A 27035-nucleotide genomic window follows, 5' to 3' on the forward strand; every position below is an offset into this window, starting at 1 on the left:
CAGACAGCCGAGACAGCTCACCTGCAGACAGCCGAGACAGCTCACCTCCAGACAGCCGAGACAGCTCACCTGCAGACAGCCGAGACAACCAAGACAGTTCACCTCCAGACAGCCAAGACAGCTCACCTCCAGACAGCCGAGACAGCTCACCTCCAGACAGCCGAGACAGCTCACCTCCAGACAGCCGAGACAGCCCACCTGCAGACAGCCGAGACAGCCCACCTGCAGACAGCCGAGACAGCCCACCTGCAGACAGCCAAGAATCATTAATCAGATCTCAGTAACTGTTCCCTGTCATATTTTCATTAATTGTTCCTTCTCTGATGGATCATTCCCCTTAGCCTGCAAATATGCTCTGATGATTCCCACCTTAATAAAAAATGTCAAAAAACTCCCAAGAGCCCACTTCCCCCACCAGCTGCCAGCCTACTTCTGTGTTCCCCTTTAGAGAAAAACTCCTCCAAATAGTTGCCTTTCCTCATTGCTTCCATTTGTTCTTCCCCTACATCTCTGAAGTTCTCTCCAGTCAGGCTTTCCTCCCATCACGCCACTTCAGCAGTTCTTATCCAGGTCACCAGTGACCTCCAGAAGGCAGATTCCAATCACCAGTTCTAGTTCTTCCCGTTGTTCTGACAGTTGGACAAAGTTGATCCTTCCTTTCCTGAGACTGTCCTTCTTCCCTTAGAGTTTTTCTCTATTTGCATGCTAATGGGAATGATCCATTAGAGAAGGAACTGTTAGTGAAAATATGACAGGGACAGTTGCTGGGGTCTGATGAATGGCTAGATGGGCTGTTCTGGGCTGGCTGGAGGTGAGCTGAAGATGCACTCGTAGACAGGTGGTAGAAATGTGGTCTGTGACCGTGTGGATGCCCTCTCTCTGTTTTCTACGCTTTTCCAGTCTTCTTGGCTGATCCCTCATCTTAAATCCTAAATGTGAGTCCTCATCTCTATCTACGTTCGTTTCCTAGTGATCGTATCTAGTCATCCCAAATGTATCTCTAGCCCAGACCCCTCCTTCAACTCCGGGCTCATGCATCTACCTGCGTCAGTACTTCCTTTAAGTCCAACAGGCATTTGGATTTTCTCTGCTGGACCTACTTGACCCACTCTTTCCCATCTCAATAAATGACAGCGTTTCTCTTCTAGTTATTGAATCCAAAATCCTTGGCGCAGTCCTTGCCTCCTCCTTTCCTAACACCCTTCATCCAACCCATGAGAAAAATCTGTTGGCATGGCCTTTGAAATGTGTCCAGAGTATGACCTCTTCTCACGCCCTCAGCTGCTACCACGCTGGCCTTCACGTTCATCTTCTCATACCTGGATTGTCGTAAGAGCCTCCTAACCAGGTCCCCTGCTCCTCTCCTGGCCACTTCACAGACCGTTCACATCAAAGTCAGTGTCAGCCTCCTTTAAACATGAACGTCAAGTCACGCTGCTCCTCTGCTGAGACCCCCGCAGGGTCAAACCCAGGTCCTGTGCTGGCCCACAAGGCCCTGTGGGGTCTGCTGCCCGCACTCCCTCGGCCCCTCTGAGCGCATTCCTTCCTGCAGTCTTCCTCGCTGTTCTCCAGCCACACTGGCCTCCTTGCTGATATCTGCTTGTGTCAGGCACACACCCACCTCAGGGACTTCTTTGCTAGTCCCCAGATACCTGTGTTTCTTGCTTCTCTTCGTTCTTCGGGTTTGTGCTCAGAGGTCACCTCATCAGTGAGGCTGCCCTGATCACCTTACTGTCAGTTGCACCCCACCTCCTTGCAAGCCTGGCTGCTTCTGGCCTCCTGACCCTTTGTAAGCTTTCACCACAGCTCTTATCACAATCTGACACACATATTTGCTTCTTTCTGTATGTGTTTTCTGTCTCCCTAAAGTTGCGAGGACTCTCTTTTCTTTGCTGCCCCTTCCCTAGCACATGCAGGAGTGGCTGACATGTGGTAGGCACTCAAAAATAACCAAATGAATTAATGGCCAAATGAATCCCATGCATAGGTTATTAAATGCATTATCATTTTTGAAGTTTGATGTACAAGATTTCATGTGAGCCTCTAAACAGTCTGGTGAGTTAGGCAAGGTAAAACCCCGTGTTTTAGATGAGGAAGCTGAGGCCCATAGAGCGAACTGATTGCCAGGGACACGTGGCTGAGCAGTGGGGCTCCTGGGACTTGTAGTTCTGATCTCAGTTTCTGCCCTGCACCTTCAGCTACCCCTTGTGCCTCATGTTATGTTAGTGTAGGCCTCAGGGCATTCATTGCTGTTTATTTTTCCTTACAGTATGGATGAAAAAACGCTATATCTAGCTTTGGGGGCTGTGAAGAACATCTCCCTAAACATCTCTATCTCCAACCTCGGGGATGACGCCTATGACGCCAACGTGTCCTTCAACGTGTCCCGGGAGCTCTTCTTCATTAACATGTGGCAGAAGGTAAGGAGGGCATCCCTGTAAAGAGCGGTCATTCTGTCCCGTGCGCTTTCCGACTTTCATCATAGCCTGGAAGATGCAATGATCCTACAAGCGCCAGTCCTTTCTGTGAACTATCATTTCGAATGATTAGAACTTTTTCTTCCTGGACTTAGAAAATATGTTGGTACGGCCAAAGAAGCCGCCGTAAATACTCATAGATTGCCGGAGAAGTGTCTGTATTTACACAGTCTCCCACCCCTTCTCTTGTCAAATCTTCTCCCTATGGTTTTACGTCTGGCCCCTTCTTGGAGATGGTACAGTCGCTGTCTCCAGCATACACGTGTTCTAGAGAATCCCACTTTTAGGCCTTTAGTTTGAAGGTAAGGGTAGATCACTGCTTGTCGTGCTGGTTATCATGGATGGAGTATTTGATGTTTCCCCTAGAGGGTCACTGCTTTGCCCTGTGCTTTGGCATATTCATTTTATTTATTTATTTATTTATTTTTTGAGACAGAGTCTCGCTCTGTCACCAGGTTGGAGTGCAGCGGCATGATTTTGGCTCACTGCACCCTCCGCCTCCTGAGTTCAGGTGATCCTCCCCCCTCAGCCTCCCGAGTAGCTGGGAGCCTAGGTGTGCACCCAGCTAATTTTTTGTATTTTTTGGTAGATAGGGTTTTGCCATGTTGGTTAGGCTGATCTCGAAATCCTGACCTCAAGTGATCTGCCTGCCTCAGCCTCCCAAGGTGCTGGGATTATAGCACTTTGTGAGCTACTGCACCTGGCCTTCCTGACATATTATAGTGAATTGAGGCAGTTAAATTATTTCCACAAATGGAATGATTTTTTTGTTAGAGTGAATAAATTTGAATGAAGTTTAGATAATATGACTCAAAGGTACAGCGCTGCCGTTCTCCCCACCCATAATCACCATGAGTGCACACCTCTCAGGGGAAGTGGAATGGGCTCCCCCACAGACAACAAGTGGGGACAAGTGGACAGAAGTTGACTCCACTCTACCCAGTGTTGCTCTGAGTGTTACAGCTGTTCAGCTGTAACAGTTTTTTAGTATCTACAGCACTGAACTGGGGTGCCTTGTTCTTTATGTTAAAACAGAACCAAAATCACTTTCTAAGGAAAAGCTTCCCCCTGCCCACCAGTGAGCACTGGGCACACATTGAGCAGGTCAATGGCGTTTGTTCAGGCACATACTCTGTGGGCTCCATAGTGTTGACAGGAGTATGCCAAGCCTGCCCAGCTTAGGGGGCAGCTGAAATGCTCAGAGCCGCCTACGGTAGAGGCACTCCAAAACTTGCCAAGAAGTCATCTCAGATTCCCTGCTACTTTGTAGCTTTCTGGAGTTCAAGGGTTGAGGGAGGCCACAAAAGCAACCAAGGACTACAGGAGGAGTGGACTTTCTATCCACTTTCTACACCCGAAAAATGAGCCCTGGATTAAGCCCAGTCAAGAGAGAACCAAATATCTGTTGGGTTCGAGTATTGCTGGCCACACACACAGTATCTTTTACAGAATCGCATGTGCTGTGATGCCATCTCCCTGTGCAGGGTGGGATGGTGGGCAGGGGGAGAGGGGCTTCCTTGGGGATTTGACCCGTGGAACTCGTCTCTGTGGTAACTGAAAAGATGTAGTTGGTGACCGGGTCATTACATTACACAGATTTCTCTCACTCAGGACCCATGTGAGAAATTTCTTTTCAGCCTCAGACTTAGAAATAGCTGTGTTTTGCCTGAGCATTTTGGCTTGTTTTACCTCGTGACTGACTAAGCTTCACTCTCTTTATTAGCTGCTAGAGAGTTCAGAGCTGACCCCACTATATAGAACTTAGTCATGTTATTTTATAAACTCAGTGGCCTCTTATATCTTGCTTTGCTCCCACTTTACCATGTTTTTCTTTTTAGCTTTGAGATTGCGTAATCTACCATATGGATATATTAGGGATTTGCCTAAGATTTTCTTACTCTGTATTTAGATTATTCCCAGTTTTTATTTTAAGCAAAATTATGATGAATGTCTTTTGCAGAGGTTAGTACCAGCAAATGATCGTATCCTTAGCTCCACAACTTCTCAGAGGACGTGAAGTCACGTTTTTGACCACCTGCTGTATGCCAGGGACTTTTTGCACTCATGTCCCTATCCCTTCCTCACTGCATGAGGCCCAGTGTGATTTATTGGAGGAGCACTCTCAGAAGAAGAGGGGCGAGGGAGCAGGGGCAGGCAGGAGAAGAGCTGGAAGGGGTGTGCTGTCAGGTCAAAGCTAGCCTTTTTCTGATTTATGGGCTGGGAAGAGGTGGGGGAGGCCCTGGAGCATAAATCACTCTCCAGAATTGTCCCCCCTTGAAGCTGTAGGGGACAGCATCATTTTCTACCCCTGTTTTGTCATTGGCCACTGCGGGGATGTGGGGGTGGTGAGTAGCCTCCCAAGCATACTGGACAAGGAGGCTCTAGGAAGTCAAAGATAATGTGCCTGGGAAGGCCACGAGTACAAGCCACTGGCCACTGTAGCTGACCATGGAAAAAAGTGGGAACACATCATTCTGCTCTCTTTGCCATTGAATTCCGGCCACCTTTGAAACCTTTGGCACAAGGAACCCTAGGTTTCATTTCGGCAGAAACTCGACAAGACGTCTGGGGCTCTTTGGGACGTGGTGAGTGTTAGCTCCTGAATGGTGATGGAGCATGGAGGCATCTTGTAGCTGCTGTGGAGGCAAGGGCAGCCAGAAAAGCAAATGGGCAAGATGACCCTCAGGGTGGCAGGAAAACAAAGGGAAAAGAAACAGAAACTCCCCTTTCAGGACTCCAGCCGAGCTGCAAGGTTATAAACAGGGGATGTAAATGGCCTCACCCAGCCCTGAGCAGGATTCTAACAGCTCCCAGGAGCCAGTGAGGAGCATCAGGAGAGCCCATCCAACCTGTTTAACAATACACAGGCCTAACAGGGTCAACAGGGGCCTGTGAAACAATTCTAATGCATAAACTAAGAAAAGCATGACTAAGATAGAGAGGGAATGCATAATTTTTAAAAAGATTATAAAGAGAAAACAAAAGTAAATTTTACAGAGCATCTACTTTTGTTCTCGATGAAAGTAAAAAAAAAAATGAACGTAGTGAAAGATCAGATAGTAGAACAATAGACTGTATGAAAATGGAGTGGACTGGGAGGCAAGCAAAGATAAATGTAATGGACGGGGCAAAGAAATGTTACAGTGAAACCAAGAAATCAGTGGCAGAATTAAATTATGTTATATTCAGGAAAGAGCAGAATCAGCAGAACAGAAAGCTGATTTAATGATGTGGAGGTATTTCTGAGAAGCTCTGAGAATTAGGAGAAAAAGAACAAAGCAATGTGAAAGGATGACAGTGAGGGCTATACTGTGGAAGGTGGCAACTGGAGAATGGCAAAGAAATGGTTCCAGAATAATTGGAACAGAAGCCATTCCCTAGACAGCAAAGGAGGGTCTCCATTTCCTAAAAAGGGTGCAGCAGACACCAAGAAAAAATATTTAAAACATTTTAATGTCAGTCAGGTGTGGTGGCTCATACTTGTAATCCCAGCACTTTGGGAGGCTGAAGTGGGTGGATCATGAGGTCAAGAGATAGAGACCATCCTGGCCAACATGGTGAAACCCCATCTCTACTAAAAACACAAAAATTAGCTGGTGTGGTGGTGCACACCTGTAGTCCCATCTACTTGGGAGGCTGAGGCAGGAGAACCTCTTGAACCCAGGAGGCGGAGGTTGCAGTGAGCAGAGATCGTACCACTGCAGTCCAGCCTGGTAATTTTGAGTCCAGTCTGTCTCAAAATAATAATAATAATAATGTCTACAAATAGTTTCATGAAATTTTTAATTTTAAAGATTAACACTTAGCAGAAAGCAAAGAAACTAGTTTCTACAAACATTTCTGTAACATTAATGTCCAAAGTTCGAACAGTATATTCCATTGTGAATTTTAAAATCTGTATACAGCCAACTTGCCCTCCACTGTGAAGTCAAACTAAAGATATCCTCAGATATATGAGACTTCAAAGGCTATTACGTCTTCTAGTTTGGATTTGCCCAAAAGCATACCCTGATACAATGATGTAGGTACAGGTAGTTTATTTGGGGATGGGGACTTCTCAGTGGTGAATTTAGATAGAGAAGAGAGGAAAGACAGGAAAGCTGCACTTTCAGGCAGGTTACTGCTGTGGGCACACTGGGCTTGTCTTCCTCAGAGCATCTGAGAGACTGTGTGTAACACACCTCAGATCCATTCCCCTCCAGGGTGAGGAAGCTGCCGGAGGACTGATCCCCCAGCTCCTGTTATTCATCATGCAGAACCGTGAACCCTGGGCATGAACTCTGGCACTTCCAGCCTTCTCTAAGTATGGCCCCCACTCCCTGGGGCCAGGAAACAGCGCAGGCAGAAAGATGTGGGAAGCCTTTGACCTGGAGGGGCGTGGCTTCAGGTGACCAGGACTCTGGCTGGTTCTGGGGAATGTGAGCGAGGTCCTGGCTGCATCTGCTGTAGTCACCATGAGAACTTCATGAAAAGTAGTTATCTACAAATAAGCCACTCAAGAATACAGAAGTAGTTGAATAAAAAGTGTACCGCAGCCACATAAACATAGAATGAAGCAAAACAATTTTTATGAATACTTAACAAGAGTAAGCAAATGTAAAAAAAGTATTGCCATGGAAAATGCATAATTTAAAAGCTTAATAAAAATAATCCTATAATCTCAGTTATACCAATAACAATCTGAGAAGAAAGTTGACTTTGTGACTCCTCTGCTTCACTTTCTTCAGGAAGGAGTTCAGACTCCTCAGCTCTTCATGAGAGGCCGTCCTGAGCCTGGTCTACGTGCCTGCCTTCCTCCCCAGACCCTGGCTCACCATGTCCTCACATACTCACTTCAGTCAGTCACCACTTAATGCCAAAGCTGCCTTTACCCAGGAATCACCGCCACATCCATTTTTGTTCAATGAACTACTCTGCCCTTAAATCTCAGCTCAGGGACTCCCCGTGCAGGCTTCTCACCTGGCTGCACAGGATCTGTCCACAGGATGGATGGATGGGTGGGTGGGTGGATGCCTGAGTGGGTGGATGTCTGAGTGGGTAGATAGGTGTGTAGGTGGATAACCAGCTGGGTGACTGGGCGGGCGAGTGGGTGGATGGTTATGTGGATAGGTGGGTGGGATTGCTGACTGAGTGGATAAATGGGCAGGTGAGTGGATAACAGGCTGGGTGGATGGGTGGATGGTGAGTGAGTGAATGGCTGGCTGGGTGGGTGGTTGGGTGGATGGGTGGGTGGATGGCTGACTGGGTAGATGGTTAGGTGGTTATTCGTCTTGTCCAAGGTTACAGAGAAACTCAAGGCCCAGATCTCCAAAGTTACCTATCTTCTCTGTCATCACACAGTCAATTAATTATATATTAGCTTCTAGGACTGAGTACAGAATACCCCCTGCAATGGATTTTTCTATCTTCTTCTAATGCAAGGCCACTTTCATAGATTATTCTGGATTATGTTTTCTTTTGAGGGAAGGCTGCTGATAAAAACATGGGGTATACATGGATGACCGTCTACTGGCTCTTTTCTCTCCTAAATAAAGCTAACTTGAAAACGCATTATAAAAGAGGGTTTAATCTGTTGGTGGCTATTCGGCTGGCTGGTGTGTGCTGTCCAGCCAGAGCTCAGGGTATAATGGCCGCCAGCTGGGTGTCCTCAGGGGCAGGCCCAGTGCACATGTTGCCTGCCGGGCAAGGAACCAGCAAAGCTTCACTACAGAGTGATGATTCTTGGGGTGCCCTGTGGGAGGAGTGAGAGGGAGCTCCCAGGGCAGGCAGGGGAGGCGGGGGGTGTGGTCAAAAAGGAGCGTAAGGAAGAGTAGATAACCGCTGCATCACACAACCACAGAGTCGCCATTCACACTGGGTTCCTGGTAGACGACTCCTCCATGAAATATAAGAGTGGTGTCCCTGGAGATGCACAGATGTACAGCTGTGTGGCCCTGGAGTCAAGGTAAAGCCTTGTTTTAATTTCTTGCTGTGGAGCCATTTGGTACAAAGGGCTTTGGCTCTTGTTGCCTTTGTGGAACAGCCATGGATTTGTTTGGACAGCAGTTACTGGGTACCTGCTACATGCCAGGGACTGTTCCAGCCTCAGGGCGACACAAAGATCTAGTCCCTGCTCCCAGGGAGCTCACAGCCTAGTGGGGGCCAAAGGCGTGTCAGTACGCAGTTAAAGCACAAGGTGCCAGCTGCTCTACAGAGGTACTGCAGAGTCGTTTGAAGCATAGATATGACAAGGTGAAGCAAGTCTTTACCACAGTAGCTAGTGCCGTGTTGGACAGAATCCTTGGATAAGTGCTAAGGAAGGAGCTGGTGTCACTCAGCTGATGCCTACATTGCAGAACTAGGGTGGGTGGGATGCGTCAATTTATTTGGCTGGTGAAGGAGGGACCTGGGCTGGAGCAGGGATGAGAGGGCAGAAAAGAGCAAAGGAGGAGGGGCAGGAGAGGAGCACCCAGTAGGATGGAAAGGGGCTGCCCATGTTCTGGTAGAACAAAGGGCCAATAACACATCTGGTGGCAGGGAGATGTCAGGACATTTTAGAAATCTGATGCTTGCTATTACAGGCCTGTCTCCACCCATAGATTCTCAGAAGTCTCTCCTCCCCACCTCATTCTATATTGTTTTTAGCCTATTTTGGATTTCTGCACTCATGAATGCCTCATGTGCCCAGGGGTAGGTGGGGGAGAAAAACTCGAAGGGGCTGGAGTCATGTGTACATACATCTTCATGGTATTGACCGTTACGGCTTGCATGGAAGCAGACATGGGCGCGAAAGGATAAGCTTCAAGCCAGGTGCATGAGGGCGCCCAGCTGACTTTTGGGTACAAAGAAGATGCAGCAGCTTGCCAAAGAGTGACGGAGGAGGCCATGCTGGGAGAGAAGGGAGAACAAGGGGTGCAGGCACCCTGGCCCAACTCTTCTACACAGTGTGAGATGGTGTCTTGGTTTGGGTCTCCCAGATAGCAAGGAATTCGGGGAAATTCCTTTGGGAGATGCAAGAAACAACGGTGGCGGATGGTGGTGAAGTGATATGGTAGGGAGGTGAAACAATGGCGGGGAGGTGAAATGATACAGGCAGGAGGTAGTGAATGAAAAGCGAGCTGTGAAACCAGCTGCCGCGGTGGGCAGTGGGGCTTATGCTCGCAGGGCACCTCTAGGAGGAGTGAGGGAGCTGGGAGATTCATACTCCTTTCCCCAAGAGTCAAGAATTGAGGTTTCCTGGGGCTATTTACATTCCCGGTACTTCTGCTCTCTCATGCGTTTGGCAGGAGAAACCTACATGGTTTTGGAAAAATGCTCTTGGGCACAGAGATGCTCCCAGGATACAGCCGCTGGCAGCTGGAAGTGCACTGCAGCATCCTGGGAGTACAAGGCATGTGGGCAGGGCTCATCAGCCTCTGCTGGAGAGGCCCACAGGGTGAGAAGTATCTCTAACCTGAGCACCTCACTTTCTAGGCTCCTAGAAGTTGTAAGCTGGTCTGATAGGGCCTCACGGAGGCTCTCCTGCAAGATGTAGTAGCATAAATCTGGCAGTGCGCAGGAGTGGGGTGAGGCAGGTGTGGCAGGTGAAGAGGACAGGGTGAGGCAGGAGGAAGCAATGAAGACAGTGGGAAGATGGAAGGTTCCAGCCTCACCCACAGGGCAGTGGGCTCACAGCAGTGCTCAGTGGTTTCCAGGTGGGAGTGAGGGCCAGTGCGGCCATACTCTCATTTTCTTATAAAACCCAGAGATCTTATGACTTTGGCAGCTAATTAAAATGTTCTCTGAACATCATATGAGCCAAACAAAACATGTCCAGTGACTGCATCTAGCCTGTAGGCCACCAGCCTGGCTGTTTTCCGGATGTTCTAGCCCCATTCTCTTGCCTGCTTGTTTATTGCATGGATCTGTGTTTCTGGTAGAATTTAGTCTGTCTGTAGCCTTACTGTGTTTCATTTCTTCCCTTGGCAGCAGATAAACGAGTCAAGGAGATGAGAGTCAGGCTTCAAGTATATGAGTGTCTGGGGTAGGAGAGGAGTGGAGAGGGTCAATGGAATGTAGTGTCCGTGGAATTTTTAGAACTCATGATGTTTTGAAAACTATTTGCTGGCTGGAATATTTGTACTTCCCAGTGATTGCAAGAAGTTCAAATTTTAGAAGTTGCCAGAAGTCAAATAACAGGCAACCAGTGTGGAATAGAGGAAAGTGTAGCTCTGGTGACCAGCAGATGCAGAGTTGAGATTCCAACTCTGTTTCTTGTGGCCATTGTGGCCTTGGGTCAAGGGTCTTCTCTCTGTGCCTCAGTTTCTTTCTCTGTGGAGTGGGGATTGTGCCGAGGATTAAATGAGTCCTGTACCATTACATACAGTCAGTCCCGCTTGTATATGATGGATACCTACCATGGTAGCCCCCACTCTCTCCCACGCATGAGCTTAACTTTATAGCTCATTCATTTACCCAGAAGAGATATATTGATCACCTACTTCAGACCAAGATTAAATGCTGAGGGAGAAGAGGAAAATAAGGTCGGAATATAGAACATAGAAGGTATGTCAGGGGGTGATAGCTCTTCCTTTTAAACCGAAAATTAGAGTCATTATCTTAAGGCTGGAGAGAGAGAATGGGTGTGTGTGTATGTGTGTGCATGCGTGTGTGTCTACATACAATAAAAAATAGAGACAGTGTTAAACTGAACATTTTTTAATTTAATAAGTTGCTCATATTTAAGAAAATTACGTGAAAATATGAAGCAGTAAATATAGGTCAGTTCAATAAATGTGGTGGCTTTCGTGACTCCTGGTTTTTAAAAAAACAATGCTTGATCCGGGCGCGGTGGCTCAGGCCTGTAATCCCAGCACTTTGGGAGGCCGAGGCGGGTGGATCACGAGGTCAAGAGATTGAGACCATCCTGGTCAACATGGTGAAACCCCGTCTCTACTAAAAATACAAAGCATTAGCTGGGCATGGTGGCACGTGCCTGTAATCCCAGCTACTCAGGAGGTTGAGGCAGGAGAATTGCCTGAACCCAGGAGGTGGAGGTTGCAGTGAGCCGAGATCATGCCATTGCACTCCAGCCTGGGTAACAAGAGTGAGACTCTGTCTCAAAATAATAATAATAATAATAATAATAATAATAATAATGCTTGCTTTTTTTTTTTTTTTCATTTACTTACCATTTGCTTAAGTATTGGAGTTTTTGGTTTAGGGACATTGACTCTTTAAAACCCAAGATATGTAATTGTTCAAATATATGATGCACGTAATACATGATAGCGAAGTGTAGAGAATGAGGAGAATACTGCCCTCCAGAAACAATGGCAGGGGGCTAGGTCCTGAGTCTCTCAGACTGGGCAGGGAGGCAGCTGCTGCAAAGGGCTAGAGGAATGTGGTTTGGGATTCAGCCTTTTTCTCAGGTAGGCAGTGATGGGCCATTGGTGGGTTTTGAGTGAGGTCTGGACTGAGAGAGCAGAGAAGGAAGAACAGAGGCTGGAGACCTCTTACAGGAAGAACAAAGGAACAGCGCTGACAGGCCAGGAAGGTAGAGGCCCAGTGTCGGGGCTTCTGGAAGGAAGACATGTGAGGAAGAGTCCTCACTCCCGACCATGCTGCAGTGCACAGAGCACTGTAAGCTCATGAGCAGTGTGCTTTGTGCCTGGCATCAGTTGGCCGCAAGTCACTGAATTTGGCTGATGAGAGGTTGCATCGTCTTCTAATCCCCTTGAGAGACTGAGATAGGTGGATAGGCCCTAGGTCCTTAATTCCTCCACCGCAGGGCACTGTGGGAGGGGTGAGGACCTTAGAAGGGAAGCACACTTTTGCCATTCCTAAGGAGTGTAATTTGAGTTCCAAAGTAAACTGGTCTTCCCAGTTGGGCTTTGGAGGCAGTAAGCCACCAGGTCAACCTTCAGGGCTTTCAGTGGCTTATTTTTTTATGATGAAAGGCATCGAGGGCTTATAAGTTTATTTTCTTATCAAGTGATTCTTCAGTTTGTGTCTGCCTTTACCGCAGAAAGGGCGGTCCCTTTCTTCCAGGAGTGGTTCTGTCCTCACGTTCAGGGCAGCCCACTCAAGATGGCGCCAGGTGAGAAAACAGACACTTGCTAATCTAGATACAGCAGGAAGAACTTAAACACTTACGTGTTTGCATACCTTTATTTGAGGGAGTGCTTTGGCCTGTTTTTAGACAGTAGTTTCCATGCAGAAACTGGACCCGTGCAGGCGAACAAAGCAAATTGTCTTAGCAGAGCCGGGAAATCAAGCATTGGGCAACAGAACGGTTCTTAGGCAGAAGTGCACCTCATCCCCGGTGCTGCGGCAGGTTACAGCCCTCCTTCACTCTGCCGCTGGCATTCAGGACCAGGACTGATTTTCATTGTGTTCTGCTTTCTCTGGTGTCTCTCCTCAAGTTAATAGTGGTCTCAAGTAAAATGCAACCCTTAGATGTTTGTAGTCATCTTGGCCCGGCCATTAAGATGATGAATGAACTTGCTGCTTTCCCTGGTAAGAGAGCCCTGAGGGTGGATGTCGATACTCAGAAAATAATAAGTCTTTTCCGCCCCCTTCCTGTCTTTAATCCAGTGCCCCCAGCCCCCTGGTGACTCTACCTTGAACTTCCTGCATAACCCCAGGTAGAAAAGCCTCACCTGGCTCTAGGTCCACTTGAGGCTCTAACACAAAGGCAAGCTCTTTATCTTGCTTCGTTGGTCTTCCCATGCGCTTATCAGAGGGAAACTGGCACTCCCCAGAGACCCTGTGGCATTTCTTGGTTCCTTTTGTAGGCCCTTCCCTTCTTCCTTGAGAGGACAAGAAGAGGTGGCGGGGAGCAGGCACCCTGAGCCAGGGTTTGTATTTCCTCACCTGGATTACCTGTGGGTCTTGCATCAGGGAGCCCCCAGCCTTGAGGGGGACTGCCCGGGAGAGAGGCTGGGCCCTTCCTGCAGCAGTGGGCAGTGAGGAAGTGGTGGAGAAACGCAGATGTCCATTTCAAATCACAAGGCGGCTTCAGTGTTCCGTGGCGGGGCTCAGCTTTCACGTGTATGAAAAGCTTCATTTGTGTATTCACTGCGTTTGGAAGGAAGGCTATGTTTTGCTTTAGAAATGTCAACAGAGCCGTAGCTCTGACAAGGATCAATTAAGAAGGACGTTTCCCAGAGCCGAAAACTTGAGTGAATCCGTGGGGGGAATTTAGAAAACATGTGTTAAACCTCTGGATTTTTTTTTTTCTAGCTAATTGCAAAACAGCAATTTAATAATTTCCTCTTTTAAGAGGAAAAGGGGCAGTCTTGGATTTTAAATCTTTTTTCTAAAGCAGCACAGCATCTTTTAAAAAGAAAGCCACAATAAACGGCTAAGCTTAGGCGAATGAAATAAAATTTTAAAAATCGAGAACTTCGGTGTCCTAGCCTGGTTTCCCTGAGCAGATCCTGAGATGAGGGCTCACATGCAAGTGGTTCACGAAGGAGGTGTTTCCAGGGGAAGACAGGGAGTGGAGAGACGCAGGGTAGGATGGAAACTCAGGCAGAGTCCCCCAGAGTGTGGCCTCAGCCTGTCTGCAAGGGGGCTCGACGTGTGAGTTACACCACGGTACTGTTCCGTCTCCAGGTTAGGAAGCTGGGCTTTTGTTCTCAACACCAGTCATTGGTTAAGGGCCACTAGGGGAGGAATAAAGGTCCCAGGCACTTTCCACCCAAGGGTGAGGTACAGACAGCAGGGCTCCAATAGCCTCAGGGCAGAAGAAGACCCACAGTCCTGGCTCTTGGAAGCCAATGAAGACTGAAGCCACAGTGTGTGCGTATAAAGGGAGTCCACGGAGCGTTGGGTGGGGCATTGAAATCGTCTGCTACAGTAGGTTTACCTGCAGCTGGTTTCCTTCATGTTCTGAAGGGTGTATGACAAGCATGTTGATGAAGGTCTTTGAACGCTTGAGGTGTTTGCGTGATATTCTGTGTCAGTTGCACAGGGGATGTTTCTGCCAGCGTCTGAATTGGGGAATTGACATATATAGATGCGTGTGGAATTTAACAGAGACTGTGAATGTGCAGCTGCAGTCCATCACCACCCAGCTTGCCAGAGCTGTCATTTTATCCTTTTGAAGCTGGGCTTATAGACAGCCTGGGCTTCCATTGCCCCGTGCTCTGCCTGTGATGTGTGGTGGCCCCTGGCATCGTTCGTACTCAGGCATCTGGGCATAACTAGTGAGCCTGTCCTGCTCTCCCTAGCAAGTCTGTGTTTTAAATCAGTTAGGAATATGTTCGGATATATGTAACAGAAAAACCAATTTTTTTAGCAGCTGATCCTCATGAGATTTTTGTTTTTCTTTGGCAATAATAAATTCAGAGGTGGGCATTTCAGGGCTAGTATGAGCCTGCATGGTGCCCACATGAACCCCGCTTCTTCTGTCTTTGCTCTCAGTCTGTCTTCATAGGGGGTTTCAAAGGCTGCTCTTTCCCTGATGCTGCTTTTTGGTTTCCACTTTCAACACTACAGCTGCATTCCAAGCAAGGAGGAGGAGGGGGACAGAGGACAAAATGTCTGCCCCCTTTTAAAGAGCTTTCCTCGAGCTCCACTTGACATTCTCTACGTAAATCTCACTGGCCAGAACCATGCCACAAGACGGGGTGGCAAATGAATTTCCTCAGCTGGGCACATTGCCACTCTAGACAGACTCAGAGTTGTGTTTATTGGGAGGGAGGGAAGAGTGGCCGCTGGGAAGCACCAGCAGAGTCAGCAGGGCAGAGACCTGAGCGAGGCAGTTTGTGAGTGTGTATCCCTGAGATTAGCAGCAGAGCTGGGGAACGATGCCCGGTGAGTCCACTCCCTTTGGTAGATGTCAGACCCTGATAAATAAGGTGGTCTTTATCTGTCCACCTTATCCATCCTCACTGACATGTGTATTTATTATTTTCACAAAATGAAGCCATTTCAATGATGTTGTCCATGTATTTGGATTCCTGTCCTTCAGCAGAGGTGCCACAGCTCCGTACCTAGGCCAATCCGTGCAATAGAACCAAGTTCCAGAACCTCGTCCTTCAGACCATTTAGTGTATATCATTTCCAGGCCCTTCTTCACTGTTCTGTTCCTCACTCCCTGTGCTGTCTCTAGTTTGCCATCTTCCTTTTTAAAATAGAACCCAGGCGTGAACTGCAGTCCACCCAGCCCAGCGTAGCTATTACTGTCCCCAGTCTAAACATGGTACTCTGTTAAGGTGGTGGCCGTGGCACAATTATGTTGATGCTTGAGGCAGCCCCTTTTTTATTTTCCTGGTCTTTTTAAGTTATTTGGAAGTGTAATCATGTCATTGTTAGCCTCCCTACTCAAATGCGGTCCATGAACCAGCGATGTGCCATCACCTGGGAGCATGTTAGAAATGCAGAATTTCAGGCCCCAGCCCTGAGTGGTCAGGATATGCATTTTAACAAGATCATTGGGTGTTTGTATGAAAATAAAAAAAACCAGGGCGAGATGCCTAAGGCCTCAGAGGAAAATCTTAGCTTAAAATGGTCCGGGGGCTCCCTCTTTAGAGATGAGAAAGTCACTCAGAGGCTGCCATGGCCTAAGATTGAGACAAAGAGAATGTGTCTGTGTACAGCTAACGTAAAGGAAAAAGGGTTCCCTGGGCAGAGAGTGGCTGGAGAGGCGACTGTACTCAGACTGGCTGTATACTAACAGGTAACGTACAGGACAAGCATGGCCTCCCCCTGGCTAACTCCTGTAGTTGCTCCTCAGTCTTCTTTCTGGACCCATCACCATCTATTGGCACAGATAACAACTACCTCTTTTTTTTAGTGGGGATGGGGGGAGGTCTTTAATAGCATGTTTAGAATTGAGGTGTAATTTACATACAGTAAAATGCACACACGTAAGTGTACAGATCAGTAATTTTTATACATGTCGACGCCCCTGTAGCCACCACCTACATCAAGAAACAGAACATTCCAGACAATCCCCTCATGCCGTTTCCCAGGCAATATCTGTTCCCACTCCCAGAGAGGATATTTGAACTGTTATCAACATAGATCAGTTTTCCTGTTTTTAAATTTTGTATGAAACATAATAATCTAATATGTGCTTTTTGTCTAGCTTCTCGACCTATTGGTTTTGAGATTAATGCATATTATATGTGTATGTGTATGTATATATATATATATTAATATATATTAATTATTAGTGCATGTTCTTTTTTGTTGCTATGTGGAATTCCATCATGTGAATAAGCCACAATATGTTTTCTCCATTATCCTGATGATGGACATTAAAGTTGTTTCTGGTTTTATCTTCTATGAATAGGGATACTATGATCATTTTTGTACCAGTTTTCCTGTGGACTTTTTTAATTTATTGAATAAATGCTAGCAAGTGTAGGTGCTGGATCGAAGGGTTAGAAACTGCCAAATAGCTTTCCAAAGTAGTTCCGCCTTTTACACCCTCACCAGCAATATATGAGAGTTCGAGTTGGTCCCCATCTTTGTCTACTCTTAGTATTGTCAGTCACTTTTATTTTAGCCATTCTGGTATGTAATTGTATTTCTTGGTGGTTGAGATCTGCATCTCCCCTATGGCTAAATAAACACCTTTTCTTGTGCCCCTCAGCCATGGGGACACTTACTTTATAAAATCCCTGTTCAAGTCTTTTCCACTCCCTTCTTCTGGGGACACTTTTCTTCTCCTGTGCTGTGGGACACTCCCAACCACAGCTCTCCTCACTGACCACTCCTTCTCTGCCTCCTTTGTTGGAGTCTCCTTGTCTTGCTAGCCTTTCAACACTGGAGAGCCCCAGGGTGCAGTCCTTGGAATCCTTTTATTCTGTGTGTATGCATTCCCTGGATGAGCTCGTCAGGTCTCATAGCTTTACATCATGGACATGCCGACAACTCCTGAACTCCAGTCTTGGGTACCAGGTTGCCTGTTCAGCCTTCCCACTTTCTGTCTAACAGGTTTCTCACACTTAAGATGTCAAAAGTGGATTCCTAATCCTCCTGACACCTATTTCACTTGTAGGAAACAGCAACTCCATCCTTCTTGGCTCTGCCTTTTCTCTCATACCCCGCATCTGTTTCTCAAGTAGCCTGTTGGCTGATCCTATGGAATATCTCATAATCCAGCCACTTCTCACCATCACCATTGCTTCCATCCTGGTCTGAGTCACCATTGTGTTTTGCCTCATTACTGATTCACAATAGCCTCCTTTATAATTGGTTTCCGTGCTTCCACCTTTACCTCTTACACTCCTTTGCTCAGAAGCCTCCAGTGGCTTCTCATCTCATTGTAAAGCTTAGCTTTTTGTAATACCTAGAAGACCTGGTCCCATTGCTGCGTCTCTGAACACGCATCCTATCACTTTCTCCCTTGTCCTCTCCACTGTAGCTACAGTGGGCTCCTCTGCTCCTTGAAACACGCTAAGCCTACCCCTGACTCAGGGCCTTGACACTGGCTCTTCCCTTAAATAGGCCCATAGGCCACTCCCTTATTTCCTTCTTGTCTCTGCTTAAACGTCACCTAATGAGAAATATCCTGCTACTCCAAACACCCTATCCTGTCCTCTTTATCCTGCTTTTCTCCATAGAACCTGAGACCATCTAGCATACTATTTATTTTATTTTTTGAAACAGAGCCTCCCTCTGTCACCCAGGCTGGTATACAGTGGCATGATCTCGGCTCACTGCAACCTCTGCCTCCCGGGTTCAAGCAATTCTCCTGCCTCAGCCTTCCGAGTAGCTGGGATTACAGGCCCATGCTACCATTCCCAGCTAATTTAATTTTTTGTCTTATTAGTAGAGATGGGGTTTTGCCATATTGGCCAGGCTGGTCTCGAACTCCTAGCCTCAAGTGATCTGCCCTCTCAGCTTCCCAAAGTGCTGGGATCACAGGCGTGAGCCACTGCCTCTCTCTGGCGTACTGTTTCTTAGTTGCTGATTGTCTTAATCCTCCTGCTGGAATTAGGTTAGGTTTATCCATGTAATACGGAATGACTTTTTTGAGACAAGCTCTCACTCTGTTGCCCAGGCTGGAGTGCAATGACACAATCTTGGCTCACTCCAACCTCCACCTCCCAGAACCAAGCAATCCTCCCAGCCTCCAGAGTAGCTGGGACTGCAGGCATATACTTCCATGCCTGGCTAATTTTTGTATTTTTTGTAGAGATGGGGTTTTGCCATGTTGCCCAGGCTGGTGTTGAACTCCTGAACTCAAGATATCCACCCACCTTGGCCTCCCAAAGTGCTGGGGATTACGGAGTGAGCCACCGCCCCTGGCCTGGAATGACTTTTTATTCACTGATTCATACCTAGTAACTACAGCAGTGCTAATGTGATAGGATCTCATTATTTGTTGAATAAATTAATGGATGGTTAAATAAACTGAGTATTTGTTATTTGTTGAATAATGGATAGAAGATGGATATGTCTTTCTCTGTACTTTATGAGCACTCTTTCAGTTACTGTTTTATATTACACTCGTAGTTTTAAGTAAAGTAGTTTTTAAAAACTAGTAAACAATGTAATGGATTGGAGAAGTATGCTAATTCCTTATCTCCCTGAAAACAGAAACCATCAGAAATCAGAGAAAGGCTCCCCCCACCTGGTGATCACGTCTTGCTGTATGGGATCAGGCCTGAAAAGTGAGTTAGGTCCGTTGATGCTGGAACTCATCACTGAGGAGCAGCCTATGTCTGTGCCTTCAGGGGTGACAGACAGTGGACCAAGGCCATGCCTGCAGATTCCTCCATGTACCCCTCATTTGAAACCAACATCTGTTTACAGCCAGAACAGTTCTTTGTTGACATGGGTTTCTGCAGTAGCCCACATTTGCAGCCCGTTCATAGGGCTGGAGTGTATGCTCAATCCTACAGACTTGAGATCATCTGTGCTATGGGTTCTTTAAAACAATCCCAAGTAACACCCACGTCTTGGTTAGGTATCCCCAGAAGCAAATCCTGAGATACGAATTCAAGTTTAAGGACCTGTAGTTTGTCTGGGAGGTGAAGGTAAGGGGATATATTAGGAAGTGAGAGAGAGAAGAGAAAGCAGCAGAAAAGGACAGGGGGTCAAGCCAGCCACAGCTCGGGGCAGCTGGGCTTACTCCACTGGGGAGCCCTGGGTCCACAGAGAAAGCTCCTTGCGGTTCTTTTTCCTGAGTGGTGAGGAGTCTGGGGCCTTTATCCACCTGCCCCCAACAGTTGTTGACTGAGGGCTGCTCCTGAAGGCATTAAGATCTTGATGCTGCTGGCTTGCTGTTTACAGGGCTGGAGCAGTTTCATGACTAGAAAACGTCCTCAAGTGAACAATTGCAGGTGTTGGCAGCTGGAGACATGGGGCAGGAGATCTGGAGGAGCACCAGTGGGGTCTGCTACAACCTGTGACAACCTCACAGACGAGGCAGCCTCGCTCCTCAGTGACTGGGCCCATCTCTCTGTCATTCACTCTTCTTTTTGATCCTCACTAAGACAAAATACAGAATGCAGAGCAGCCGTTCACGGGCTATAGCATTTGAGGAGATTAAATACAGGGCTCCAACCACACAGGCCATCTGGAAGCTTTGGCCTCCAGATGGGGACACAGCGAGGTCATCTCTGCTTTCAGGGAGCTCTCAGAGTCCGGGAACAGATGTACATGGCCCACCAGAGTGTGGCTCAGGCCCAGGGTGGATTGGGGAAAATGTGATTAATTTAGCACTGGAGGAGCCTGTTTGTAGCCAAGGCTGCCAACACGCAGAAGCCAGTTAGAAGGGCTTAGGTGGTGAGGGTACAGGTCTCCCTGTGAAGCTGGGTGATAGTCATGGTAATTACAATCACCTACTATAGCGGCACAATGAGCCATTATAAAAATGAAGAAACTGGGGCTCCAGAAAGATTTCTCAGCTCTAGGATGATGCAGCCAGGAAATAGCATAGCTGGGATTCGAGCCCAGCCTGTCTGAACACTGAGCTTGTGTTTTGTCCACTGTGCATGCATTTCTCCCCGATGAAGATTTGCCTTCATCCAAGGGGAATGTCTGTGTGAGACAGTGACAGCCTCTGACAGATTCCTGCAGATTGGCCAGGTGGTTAGAGAGGTGCATTGAGAGGTCTTCTCCAAGGTATCCATTTTCTTCTGGGAGGGTTAAAGAAGGACCTTGCAAAGCCCATGGCCTTTGAATAGAGAGCTCAGTTCTGTCTGTAGTGACTCTCCTCAAAAGGCAAATGCAATTCTCTAAAGCTTTACCAAAAAGCTTCTCTCTAAAGGCAAAAAATGAGATGGCTGCTCTCTGGGGTGGAGCAGAGAAAAACCATGAGGCAGGAGAGTGGGGCTGTATTCGAGAGGGTGGGAAGTGGCCCGGGAGACCTCACAGTGCGGTGAGCTGTGGGAGACTTCACTGTGTGGTCAGCTGCAGGAAAGGAATTGCTAACCCTCCTCTTAAGAATGTCGCTCTCTTGACAGTCACAGTTGGAAAATGTGCAGTCTTGGGGTGCCTCCTTGCCTGGGCATCTTCATTATGAAAGCTCAGTCTTTCTAAATGCAGCCCAGCTCTCCTCTGAAAAGAGACTTGAGAATTCCATTGACACTGAGCACCTAGGAACCAGAGACCCTGAAACCCAATGGTGGATCACATAGGGGGCCTGTCCCTGGGGAATGCACAGCAAAAGAGCTCTGCCTCCCAGCAGGCTCCAGGTGTTGGGGTGAACGGAGGTCCCGCTGCTTCCTCTGCTCCCTCGTAGGTCTCCCTGGGGACATATTTTTTTTGAACATATTTTGCTCATAAATTCTCATCTCAGGGTCTGCTTCTAACCAGACCTAAACAGATAGGTTCCCCCCTTTTTTAATTAGTAACCTTGGTTTATTATAGCAGAAACTTTCCAAATTACCAATCTGAACAATTAGATATGTTTTCATTTTTTTTTACGGCCACAATCTTTTCCTTCACACGAGCCTGTTTGGATTATCTTACCTCTGCAATACAACCTAACGTAAGTCTACTTTGAAAGTATTTGTTCTGAGAGATTATTTGTTCTGAAGGAGGCCCAATCCAGTTCAGTGCAATCTAAAGTTTTTGATCAGTTGGGTTGCTGAGATTACAACTTTCTTTTTCATTAACTATTAATACTTATTGACATGTTAAGTTTTTAATCTTACTTTTTTTGACCTTTAAAAAAGATCAATTATATCTTAAACATTTCACCTTCTATTTGGTTATTGCATATCCTTCTTTATTTAGTATATTTGTTTCTATAGTCATAAACAAGATTTCTCTGTAATTTTATTTCCTGTGTGTTTGTCAGATTTTGGTGGCAGACTCCTGCTGATGTTTGTGAAAATAAGCAGAAAGCTTGCACTTCTCTCTGCTCTGAAGACACAGCCACCATAGCTGCAACGGCAGGGAGTGGGAGCTGACCCTTACTGAGAGCGTCTTTATGTGCCAGAGGCTGCTCAGCACTTAACTTTTATTAATGTGTTTAATCCTCACAGCGAGCCAGTGAGGCATGTGCAGTTACCATCTCAGTTTTCCTGGTGAGGAAACCATGGCTTAGCAAGGTTAAGGAAGTGATTCAACTTCCTTAGTGAGTGGCGGGGCTGAGATTCAGGTGCAGACAGGCTGGTACCTAATCTCCCTGCCACAGGTACCAGCTTCCTTGGTGAGTGGTGAGTGGTGGGACTGGGGTTGAGGCACAGGCAGGCTGACTCCAGTGTGCTGTAATGCATCTTCTTTGCATAAAGAGGCTTATTTACATGTCTGATGGGGTGTGCTGGCTGCTCACATGGCTTTGTAGATATTACCCTCTGGAGGGCCAGGTGCTTGTGAATTAGATCTTTCTCTTTACATCATGGCCAGTTTTTCGTGCAGGGGGGCGATGGGCAAGGAAGCATTGATGAATTTTCTGAGACAGCTGCGATTTGTCTAAACAAGGCTTTCCCTTCAGTACCCGAGGATTCTGGCACACAGACCCGGCTCCCCACCAGTCTCCCCTGGAGTGAGCTTTCTTGAGGTACCCACATGTCTCCACTCCAGGTCCTGGAAAGCTGGCAGCAGCCTCACTCTTGGGTTTTCCTCTCTGGAATTAATTTGTCCCCAGGTGAACTCAAAAGGAAGAGCACCTATGAGAGCTTTGCCCTTGAATGGGGCCGGGAAGGTGGAAATAGCATGGTCTATCCTGCTTTCTCATTTGCCTTTGAGCACTGAATGATTGGAAGTGGAGTACAATGTGAAGTCTTATCCTTTGTGAGTCAGGTGGCTTGGGCTGTCTGCACACACTGTCTCTAACTCCACCACCACCATCCAACTCAGGCCCTATATCATTGGGAAAAACCCAGATTCTCTGAGGAATACAACACAAGTGACTTGCTAGATGCTGGTGGCTTCGTGCTGTTGGCATGGTGGGTCTAAAACTCTTACACCAAAGAAATCAGTAAGTTATGGAATCATTGACTATATCCTGTGTCAGCTGGAATCCTGTTCTAGTTTCCTAGTGTTCAGAGTACAATGCGGGTGATACTGGATTGTAAAACATCTGTGATTTTCATGGGATAAAAGCCATTATTTTTGTTTGCTTTATTTTAAGTCAAAAGCAATTTCTACCAGTAAGAGACTGAATGAATTACAGGAATTCCCTTGTTTGCATGGGTCAGAGCTAGGCATTGCGAAGACAATGATTTACCTCGATTTCAGGGGTCTCAAGGAGTTAGTGCCCCTCTGGTCAGTACCACACTTACAGATGGGAAAGTGGGTGCTTAGAATGGCATGAGTGTTGGCTGGCCTGATCAGCAGTGGGATCACAATGGCATTCACTCTTTCCTTCAGCACAGTTATCATGTGTTTAACAGGTATTAAGCATACAGTTATCATTTTTCCTTACTTTAGAAGATAAGCCAAAAAAAATTGACCTTAATGAAAATAGAGGATTTTTAATGGAGACCAGAATTTTTATTATAAAAGTACCGTTTACACGTGTGGTCACTGCTGATGCTGACAGTCATTAGCTCGTGGATAGATCCAAACTTTGAATCTGAATCTTGTCATAGAAGGGTGGAAGCCCACGTTGTAAAAGACCTAAAAGATTGAATGTTACATATGGAACAAAGCCCTGGGAAAGGAAACGGTCTGTTGAAAGTCACAGGCCAAATGACATAGCAGGTTTTCGGTCCTTGTTTAAGAAAACTAAATCAAGGTTCAGAATAGTTTCTTTGAATTTCTTCCACCTCTCTGAACGAGCAGCTTGGTGCAGAAGAGCTCTGAGGCCCCCTCCCAACCCTCGTTTTTCAGCTCGGGGGTACCATGTGTATTCCGTGAAATGTTCTACCTGCTTTCTAGCCAGTTGCAGTGTGCAATATTAGTTTTGGCTTTGGGAAATAAGGTTTCTTTGACTTGGCTGGAAGTATACAGCAAGCATTTTATTTTTCTTATGCCTCATGAATTAATAGGGCAGTGAGAGGGAAGAGCATGCATACGGAGCATTTGAGCTTTTTTAAAGCAGTGATTCACCCAGCTTTCTAGTATAAAACACTTCCTCTGGCCCAGCCCGAGCAAACTCTCACCCGCTGCTCAGTCCTCCCATTTGTTCATCTGGAAAGAGGGAATGTTGTAGTGGGGCCAGGCCCCATGTGGTATCTTCCTTTTCTGAAGTCATCCATTCATTCTGTTCCTGGTGGGGACTTAACGCTAGAGGCAGCAAAAAATGGAAAGGCTGGTAGAGAGTCTGGCAGCTCTGTGGGGCGGGCGTGCCATTTGGGGGAAAGTGCAAATGTGGGGTGGAAGTGAAACCAGAGGAAGTTTGACTTTGCAGAGTGAGGACCCAGGCAAGTTGAGTTTTACGCTGTGGCTCCATCTCCTTCCCCTGCACGAGTCGGCTCCAGGAGGACCCCGTGTCCTGGACTGTTCCTGCTAGCCCTTCAAGCTATCAACATGCCCTCTCTCCATCTTCTCCCTCTGGAAATCTCCCTCTAGGTCTCAGCTGGGCTGTCTGGACTTTTTGATCCTGCTTCTTCCCAAAGTGCTGTTTTCCATTCTTTTTCCTGAGATGTACTGACTCAAGGGTAAATGGTACCTGTCAGTTGCAAAGCCTGAAGCCATAGATGCATAGGTGCAAGTGGCTTATTTGAGTAGTGATCCCAGGAGGTAAGAAAGAAGGAAGAAAAGCCTGAAAGTGGGTATGTCTTTGAGGTCACTTCCATTGATGCTGAGACTTTTTGAGACGCATGTAGAAAGTCACCCAGGGATGCTTGCCTGCAGGACAGGAGACTGGAGCACTCACCCCCCAAGCTCCAATCCCAGGTGGTTAAGGGTTACCTCCAAGGAATGGATTGTCCTACCCTGGCCAGGGGGTTTACTGAGTTTGGGGGCCCTCAGAACACTACTAAAGATGGTGCAAAGCTGAAACCATCAGAGGTGGGCCAGAAGGAAGTGACACAGAACATCTAAGGCATATTCTAAGCCATTTCCTACCCTGATCCCAGCCCAGGATCCCGGAACAGGAGTTCAACCTGTAATTGCTTTCTGATATTTGAGCAAAAGCATCAGCAGTTCCTCTCACGACCACAATCAGTTTACTAGGATTTTTCCATAGGCTCAAAGAAAAGACAGTCTATGTTCTAAGTAGAGATGAACAAGTAAAAGTTTGTGCTCTGGAGGGGTTTGGGGTCGGGATTGAATCTAGACCTCGCTTCTTTCTGATACCTGTTCTTGACACTGGATGTAAATTAAGAAAAATGTTGAATCTAAAATTATCTTAAAAGTTAGGACATTTAACCTCTACTGAACAAGAAGTTATCACCTAAGCAAATAAAACCCAGACTTTGAAAAAGGTAAAAATAAGGAACTGATTTACTTTAATCACAAGTTTCTTCTGCTTACAAAATGATTCATACTGAAATTTTAAAAACTTTAACAAAGTTCAGTGCAATTCATATAAAAAAATCAAATGTACTTCAGTAATTTGTAAATATTTACTTAAGGATTTAGTAATTTAGTAATGTTTAGTAATTTTTTTCAATGAGGTCTTTTCTGTTTAAGTGGGTTCTCAGAAGTGGTTGCACCTTCAGCAGGCAAGGAAAAGATTTCTTTGAAGACATTTATGAAACACCTCTCCTGTTTTTATTACATTTGTGTTCTTCTTACATTTCTTTGTATTTGCAGTACCCTCGAGTACTTTGAAGGTTTGGGGACAGTAAATAAAATTGATGGCCATCTTTTGTCATGTATCTTCTGAGTTGGTTGTTTTTCTGCGTTCAGAATCTCACTCCTCAGCGCCCAGGAGAACACAAGTGCAAAGTGAAATGAGGCGACGTCAGGGTCGCCTGTGCACGTTCCGCTTCTCTCAAGGCTCTGCTTCTCCTCTTTCCAGTAGATGAGCTTGATCTCACCACCTGGATCTCACCACCTGGAGCCTAGGAAAATCCATGCTACTGGTCTGCAATTACTGTTTAATTCTTCCTCTCTACTGTTTTCACCTGTGGATATCAGTTCTACCTCTCCTTGGGGCTTTAACCAAAAAGGAAGAATTGGCCGTGGCTTCTTAGAAAGTGGTGTGTGGACAGGCTGGGGCTGCCCTGCCCTTGGCTGGCAGCACAGGCTCTGCAAAGGGGGTGGGTGGGTGACCACATATCATGGCCGCCCCTTCCTGAGTGCTTCCTGTGGGCTAGGCAGGACCGAGATAGCTCGAAGGCTTCTCATTGGTTCTCCACAGCAGCTCTGTATTCATTGGCGGAACAAATCACCCCCATTTCTCTTTCCTTGTAACTCTAGGGGTCAGCTAGGCAGGTTTTCAGTTCTGGGCCAGGCTCAGCTGTTCTTGGCCATCCTTGCCCATGTGTCTGTGGTTGCTGCAGGTCAGCTGGAACCCAAATGTGTGGGATGACGGGAATGGTTTAGCTGGTGGCTCCCATCTCCTAGCAGGTGGGCCCAGGCTCCTGTAGGGTTCCAAAAGAGTGAGTAGAAGTTCCAAGGCTTTTTGAAATCTAGGCCTGGAACAGACAGCATCATTTCTGCTGCATTCTGTTGGTGAGAGCAAGCCATGATTCCAGCTCAAATTCGAGGTGGGGGAATAAAGTCTGTCTCGTGGTGAGAGTAGCTGCAAAGTCAAAACTGCGAGGGGTGAAGTTAAAGGGAGGGTGGAGAGTCGTCATTTTGGCAAATTACTCCAACTTCAGAGCACTAGGTATAATTATCCCACTGGTTCTCAACCAGGGATGATTTTGTCCCCTAAGAGACAGTTGACAGTTTTGGGAGAAATTTTTAGTTTCCACTAGTGCAGTGCTATTGGCATCTAGTGAGTATGCCAGGGATGCTGCTAAATACCCACCAATGCACAAGACAGCCTCCCACACCACAAAAAGTTATCCAACAATGCAAAGAAGAGCTCCACACACAACAAAGAATTACCCACCAATGCTCAAGACAGCCTCCCACACAACAAAGAATTACCCACCAATGCACAAGACAGCCTCCCACACCACAAAAAATTACCCACCAATGCACAAGACAGCCTCCCACACAACAAAGAATTACCCAACAACGCAAAGAAGAGCTCCACACACACAACAAAGAATTATACAGCAATGCACAGGACAGTCCCCCACACACAACAAAGAATTACCCAACAATGCACAGGACAGTCCC

General features: G+C 46.8%; 1 protein-coding gene across 5 annotated transcripts in view; it reads left to right on the forward strand.

Annotated features, from left to right (window-relative positions):
* ITGA9 (integrin subunit alpha 9) overlaps nucleotides 1–27035 on the forward strand; it is a 366875-nt gene that overhangs the window by 220748 nt on the left and 119092 nt on the right. For all 5 annotated transcript variants that reach the window (XM_032270221.1, XM_032270232.1, XM_032270249.1 and 2 more), the window contains one exon: nucleotides 2270–2420. In XM_032270221.1, the coding sequence (XP_032126112.1) occupies nucleotides 2270–2420 (151 nt within the window). The remainder of the gene's footprint in view (nucleotides 1–2269; nucleotides 2421–27035) is intronic.

The sequence above is a fragment of the Sapajus apella genome, unplaced genomic scaffold (assembly GCF_009761245.1).
Source record: "Sapajus apella isolate SASKATOON/1434 unplaced genomic scaffold, GSC_monkey_1.0 scaffold4, whole genome shotgun sequence".
Taxonomy (NCBI): Eukaryota; Metazoa; Chordata; class Mammalia; order Primates; family Cebidae; genus Sapajus; species Sapajus apella.